General features: G+C 35.1%; 1 protein-coding gene and 1 non-coding gene across 2 annotated transcripts; both read left to right on the forward strand.

Moving 5' to 3' along the window:
• The first annotated feature begins 899 nt into the window (after positions 1 to 899).
• On the forward strand, positions 900 to 981 carry TRNAS-AGA (transfer RNA serine (anticodon AGA)). The gene has a single exon. It is a non-coding gene; the product is annotated as a tRNA-Ser (tRNA).
• Positions 982 to 2576: 1595 nt separating this feature from the next.
• LOC147555734 (putative F-box protein At1g49610) lies at positions 2577 to 4199 on the forward strand. Its single transcript, XM_086663301.1, has one exon. The coding sequence runs from the start codon at positions 2595 to 2597 to the stop codon at positions 4029 to 4031; it is 1437 nt and encodes a 478-aa protein (XP_086519427.1). The 5' UTR covers positions 2577 to 2594; the 3' UTR covers positions 4032 to 4199.
• Positions 4200 to 7678: the final 3479 nt, after the last annotated feature.

The following is a 7678-nucleotide window of genomic DNA, read 5'->3' on the forward strand; positions in this document are numbered from 1 at the left end:
TTTAACATCGCACTGTGTACATACACAGTTTGGGTGTCGTGTATATAATCTACAATATAAATAACAAAAAACTGCGGTGTATATAAATATCTCTATTTTAACTCTCATTTTGTAATGGTTCATTTCTTAACGATCGATGTTGGCAAGTCCAACGACCCACCCAGTTCTTGTATACTGGTTCAAGCTTTAACAACTATTGTGATTCGTCAACAGTTGGTTGCCCATGGGTTCCAAGTTCGAATCCCGGAGAAGGTGAAATCTTTAGTTATTTGAATTGGGATTATTAGGTATAAATAATGCAGTTGGGCTTTACGCTACAGTTTAGTTGGGCTATAGGCCCGGTCTTGTAAGAGTTTGAATAGGCGGTTATCCAACTTATCACATCTTTGACGTATCAATCCCAAATGTAATGATTATCGTTGATCGCAAGTCAATTTCTAAAAAGAAAAAAAATACAACTATTGTGATTCCTCCTTCCTCAACTAGAACTCTAGGATGATGACGTAGAGGGTGTTTGATTTTTGCACTTATTAAGTTACTAGACAACGACAGATAATTAAAGAGAGATAATTTTGAAAAGCAGAAATCTAACTTCATAGTCAATGTATTGAAATAACAAAACAAAACAATTTTTTGTATTTTCGTAAAGAAATGAGGTCAGACAGGAAACTGATCATAAACCAAAGAACCATATGAAAATTACTCTTATTGGAAAGATAATGACACAAATCGATCATTATAATTATCCTTTCGGAGTAGGCGTAAACTGATATCTTGGCTAGCAATGCGAGCAAGTCCTCAACCTAGAGTTCTAAATTTAAGGCCATGGTGGTTGTGTATTCTATATGAGCTGTTGAACATCTATAATTAGTTGACAGGAGATTACAAAGACATGTACAGTGGACGTGCCGGAGTGGTTATCGGGCATGACTAGAAATCATGTGGGCTCTGCCCGCGCAGGTTCGAATCCTGCCGTCCACGACTTTTATACCTCAGCCTTTCTTTTTCAAATGTTTTTAGGACGTTGACAATCATCCCTCTGTGTCTTAAAGTTGGATTTTCTAGTCATTTATTTAGGCCACCGTTTTGGTGGCCCAAGAAAAATTCGCTGAGTACAAACTACTATTTTTTTTCTCTTTTGTTTTTCCAAATCCCACCATCGTTCTTTCTATGCATCTGTGGACTTTTGATTACTATAAGAGATCATCCCCTTAGTTTGTCTCTAATACGTAATTTGGGCGAAACAAATCGTCCCGAACTCTTTCTCTTACTGTCGTGACGGGTACGCGTGACTGAGTCGATTTCGTCCCCAAAACATATTAGGGACGACATTCGACCTTCAGGGAACGCTTGTGTGTGATGGCCCACGATAGTACGAAGGAGAAACGTTGCGCGTTAGCGCTTTAGAAAGATTGCAGCTAGCGCGCTACGATTTTTTTGAAGCTAACTGAAAAACGGATGCGCGCTACTAGCGTGGCTCGCTTCGCTCTTGTTGCGAAGCTGGTTGCTTTATGTCGTAGCGTGCTGGTCCATGAAACGATTTGTGGACGTCACCACAAGCAATATTTTACAGTGATCTCTCTCCTTTTCCTCTCTCATTCCCTTCCCCCATCCCCTTTCTATGTCTCTTCATCTGTCCCGACGAAGGGATTGGGTCTTCTGCTCCAGAACAGAGAGAGAACCCCCTTTCTATGTCTCTTCGTGTGTCCTGACGAAGGGTTTGGGTCTTTTTCTCCAAAACAAAGAGAGAGAGAGATGGTAGTGGTTGGAGGTGGTGTCCGGATATGGTGCCAGGAGATGAGAGGAGATAAGGAAGAAGATGAAGTTCTATTGTCTCGGAAAATTTAACAAAACCTACAATTTCCGTTTAAAATTTTGTATCTCAATTTTTTTTCTTGTTTTTCTAAAGCCTCGACCTTTTTTTTTTGTGATAAACATTATTCGACCTTTTTTTTATGATAAACATTATTTAGCCACTCTGAATTTCTTTCTCTGGAGAAGTTTCTTTCAAGATATTTTAAACTGCCATATGGATAGCCAATGGTAGATCCAGAATTTGGACCTATAGATAGCGATTTTATTATAAGCACGATAATAAAAGATTTGATTATTAACCCGATACATTATATAATATTATGCATATACAAATTTTTAATCAAAGGGCGAGCCAGAATTTTACGTAAACATAACTGATCATTATTTAAAATAATAGAATAAAAATTTGCGTGAAAACAATTGCCTGTTAATTGGTCAAACAAATATTTTAGTTTATTTTGTGAAAACACTTAAAATAATAAGTTGCAGATTTTTCGTACCGAACATATAAAATTTCGAATGAACACTTAAAACAAGCTTAAGCGGAACCAAATGGGCGTTAGGTCTCAATTGGATTTGGATTTTGGGCTTTTTCATAGAGATAATTCACGAGACGTTGAAACGGTAAAGGGGGTGTATTTGTCTGTCATGAGGCCCATTTGTTAGATATGGCCTTTTTTTAGACCGACATTGTGTAACTAGGGTTTTGGGACTCTACTTGTCTATTTAAGCATGTTAATGCAAACCCTAGAATTGTCAATCAAAAAAAAAAAAAAAAAATGCAAACCCTAGAATTCCAAAAAAAGAAAGAAAAGATGAACAAAAAAGATAAAATAAGTAAGTTACCAGATAATGTTCTTCATCAAGTTCTCTCTTTTCTTGAATTGAAAGAAATAATCCAAACCAGCGTTTTATCAAGAAGATGGAAAGATGTCTGGAAATCTAACCCTTTTCTAAAATTCGACCTTACTGATCTTGACAAGGAAAGGAAATTTGAAGATTTTGTGAGTAAGGTATTATTGTCTCACACTTCTGATATTCATACTTTTCATCTCACACTTCCTTCTGATTTTCATTCTATTCATCACAAAGGTCCTTCTGATGTTAAAAGAAAGAGTCTTGTTAAATGGATTGAAGCTGCAATTACAAGAAACATTCAAGAACTATATATTATTGGAGGTCGTTTAAGAATTCATTTACCTTTTGATTTTAAATCATTGAGAATATTAGAATTTAACTTCAGGATTCAGTACTGTTATTCTCGTAAGTTACACATACCTGATTCAATGAGTTTCCCTAGACTTGAAAAACTAAGTCTTCGCGGAGTTGAATTATGTGGTGTTGGTGATGTTATTAAGAAAATCATATCGCGTTGTCCTCTTCTCGAGTCATTGTCTATGTCCTACTGCAACCCTAACTACACCAACATTGGCATTTCTTCTCCACAACTTAAGGATTTGAAATTACATTTTATGGACGACAAAAATAAATATATGATTGAGTTATATGCTCCGAATCTCACATCATTCAGTTGTGAAGGGTTTGCATGGAAAGGCTTTGATATTGGTAGTTTTCCTTGTTTAGTTAAAGCTAGAATTGATCTCTTTGAAAAACATTCCAAGTTTGATAAAGTGGCGAAAAACTCGTATGCAAAAGAGATGATTAAACTACTTAGAGCATTTGGTAACGTGGAAACTCTAAGTTTATCAGCTTTGTTCACTCATCTACTCTTAGTAGAAGCTCCTAATAACTTATTACAAGGAACTGGATTGATGTTTCATAACTTGAAACGTTTGAAGTTGACAACATGGTTGACAAGAGATTGTGTCAATGCCATAGCATACTTGCTTGAGAGTTCTCCTAATATAGAGGAACTTGTAGTGGATATACGATCAACTATATCTATGGATCTATTAGAAGCCGACTCTAGTAACCCAGCCGACTCAAGTAACCGAGTACCTTTCTCGTCACAACGGATGTTATATAACCTAAAGAAATTTGAGATTTTTTCTCGGCAGCCTATGCGTTCAGAAAATTGTGATGTGGTCGCGATTCTGGATATTGTACTCAAGAAGGCAATAGTCCTAGAGATGGTTGAAATTTACTCCGACAAACACACGAGTGACAAACACACGAGTGAAGTTTCTAAACGAATACAATCTTTGCAACGTGCAGCTTCTACCATGACAATTCTTTTCTTTAGGGTTCCATACTAAAGCCAGTCTCCAATTTGTTCTGATGAATGGTTTTGATTATAGACTAGTAATTTTGCGATTATAGACTTTTTCTCCATAAGAAAGGCATCCTGATATTTTCTTTTGAGATTTATTATTCAGATAATCCAATGCAAAACTAGAAAATACACTCAAATTGATTTGTGTTGAGTCTCAGTTGTGATTATTTTTCCTGCGTGTAAATTGAATCTCTTATTTAATTCCCCCTCCAATGCAACGCTCAAAAACACTTATATAGTTAACCAAGGTACACATAAATTTAAAAAGAAATAGTGGTTGAGAGAGAAAAACATTGTATTGGTCCTGAATAAAGTTTGATGACACGTGATCTCAATTGAGTTTTGCATTAAGTCTTACCGAAACACTTTTATAGTTAAACACGGTACACATAAATTTAAAAAGAAATAGTCGTTGAGATAAAAAAAATTTTGTATTGGTCCTAAAATAAAATTTGATGACTAGGATACTTAAGATACTCAAATGATATCTCAAAAGTAGAGTTCGTAATTAAGACATCTCAAAATTATATGCTTCCACGTGATCTCAATTGAGTTTTGCATTAAGTCTTACCGAAACACTTGTATAGTTAAACACGGTATACATAAATTTAAAAAGAAATAGTCGTTGAGAGAGAAAAAAATTGTATTGGTCCTAAAATAAAATTTGATGACTAGGATACTTAAGATATTCAAATGATATCTCAAAAGTAGAGTTTGTAATTAAGACATCTCAAAATTATATGCTTCCACGTGATCTCAATTGAGTTTTGCATTGGAGAGGTTTCTAAAAAAAAGGAAAAACTCTGGAGTCTTACCGTACATTGTCCTAAAACAAAATTTGATGATTAGGATACTTAGAGCATCTCCAATGCAACACTCAAATTGAAAAACTCAATTGGGCACCTAGGATTACTTGAGTTTTTAGCAAAAAAAACACTTTCCAATACAACACTCAAATTGAATCTCAACATTTATTGTTGTAGCTCTATTATCCCACATCATCATTTTATATATTAAAATAAAAACCAAGAGTAAATCTAAAAGTGAATATTGAGTTTTTTGATTGTTGCATTGGAGAAGGATTTTGAATTGAGTATCTCAATTGTGCCACCTAGGAAAGAAGATCTCAATTCATACTTGACACATTGAATTAATTGAGTTTTTTTTGAGTGTTTGCATTCGGGATGCTCTTAAAAATACTCAAATGAGATATCAAAAATAGAGTTTGTAATTAAGACATCTCAAAATTATATGCTTCCACATGATGTCAATTGAGTTTTGCATTGGAGAGTTTTTTTTTTTTTTTTTTTTTTTTTTTTAATTTTTTAATTTTATTTTAAAACTCTAAAACCCTAGGTAGCATTTTTAAGATTGAGTCTTGCATTGGAGATGCTCTTATAGATTAAGGAAGCTCAAACTCAACAACCTCTGTCATGTAGATGGAGTTTTAGCTATTTGAGTTAAAATAATATTCAGAATAGGTCAAAAAAACATTTCATAACTATTATTTAGGTCAAAATATTTATAAAGACTAATCACTTTTCTGTTTAACTATTTTTTCGGCCGCGCATTTGGGGAATAAAAATTATTTTCTACGGAATAAAAATTTAGTCAATATTGAATCATGGACATATTTTTTTAGTAAAAAATTTATTTGATCAAACATTGCCCCTTAATGTTCATCATCTCTCTTCTTATCTCTCTCTCTCTCTATCTATCTTTCTCTTTCTCTATCTATCTTTCTCTTTCTCTATCTATCTTTCTCTCTCTCTCTCTCTCTCCCACTGTCTCTCACCATCTCTCTCTTACCCTCTTATTCTTTCCCTCTCTTTTCTTAGTCACTATCTCTCGATTCCTCATTGTCTATTTCTCTCTATTTCACTTTCTATGTCTCTCTATCTTTCACTATTTCACTCTTAATCTTTCATTGTTTCTCTCTCAATCTTTCACTGTTTCTCAATCGATCTCTCATTGTTTCTCTCCCTCTCTCACACATACACCGTTCTAACAAAGGGAAGTGTTTCCTTTGTCGGAACCTAACAACGATGAGGGTTTCTGGTGAGACCTTCCTCGAGGATTTCGTGGCGACAAAATATTTTGTGGTCATGACCATTATTCGGCCACAAGACGTTTCGTGGCCATGACCATTTCGTGGCTACAAATCGTTTCGTGACCACAAACTTTGTAATTTCCACAGTAAGATCTATACAGACAAAGAAAGAGAGAGACTACAAGAAAGAGAAAGAAAGACTGCGAGAAAGATTTAGATAGTGAGAGAGAGATGTGCCTATAACTAAGGAAATAATAAGAGTGATCTATAATGAAAGATAGGAGAGATCTAGAGTGAGAACGACAAAGAGATAATGAGAACGAGAGGGAGAGAAAGAGAGAAAACAAAAGAAACAAGAGATAGAAAGAGTAACAATGAGTTAGAGGGGAGAAGAGAGGGAAAAGAAGAAGTGCAATGGTGGTGGCCAGAATGGTCATGGCCGGGATGGTGGTGGTGTGAAGTTGTGGTGGTGAAGGTAATAAAGAAGATGAAGATTAGGGGACAATGTTTGATCAAGTGAATTTTTGGACTAAAATAAAATATGGCCCTGAGAATGTACAGAAAAACATGGATTCCCTATGGAATTTATTCCCCGGAGATTATTCTTTATTCCACAAAGGCGCGACCATTTTTTTCATTTTCTCTTGAAATTTAAACACATATAACTTTCTAATTAGATGTTAGATTTCGATCAAACACACACACACACACACACACACACACACACACACACACACACACACACACACACACACACACACATATATATATAATAGATTTTTGATGTCTTTTTAACAAGATCCATTTTCAATATTTCTTTTTCGAAAAAAATCCTCAGAAAAAGCTACGTGTTTTTTTTTTCATTTTTCTGCCAACTGGGTTTGTAAATCTTGCAAACCCAGACTGCAGAATGTAAGTTGCAAACTCGGGCTGCAGAATGTAAGTTGCAAGCTTGGTTTGCAAAACTAAAACTTCTTCTTCTTCTTCTTCTATTATGCCAAATATTCTTCGTTGCTATATCATTGGAAAAAAAAATCTGGACCAAAATAGATTTGAAAATCGCACATACTGTAAAACATTTCGTGCTTTCGATGATAGGGACAGTCGCTCAAGTTCTTCTTACCTTAATGCGAGTTATCTTTTAATTTGTTGTTTCTTCTGATGTTTGTTCTTTTGGTGTTATTTATGTTATTTTAAGATTACGCTCAAAGAATCTAAGTTTGATACTTGGTGATGTGAAAAATTTTCATTCCACTACCACTCAAGATGTTGAGACTGTTACGCTGAATGCCACTTTGCTCCTCTCGATTTGGGGGCAAACCTGTAAGGAACTCGGAAACCTCTCCGGTGCTCAGGGCAGTCAGATTTCCTTTGCAGTTAAATGATTTAGTATTGAGTGAACCCGAATTTTGGAGGTGTAGTCGTTGCTTGTCTGCTTCGAAACAAACTCGTTACCTTTTATAGACTTCTTTGACTGAATATTGTTAGCCGGTGTTGATTGAGGCGGTAAAGATCCACCGTATTGGATGGAAACTACTATTTTGTAGTTGTGTGATATTGGGATTACTCTTTGAGATTAT

The sequence above is a fragment of the Eschscholzia californica genome, unplaced genomic scaffold, assembly GCF_041429995.1.
Source record: "Eschscholzia californica isolate CP2 unplaced genomic scaffold, dmEscCali1.0.p SCAF_2, whole genome shotgun sequence".
NCBI lineage: Eukaryota > Viridiplantae > Streptophyta > Magnoliopsida > Ranunculales > Papaveraceae > Eschscholzia > Eschscholzia californica.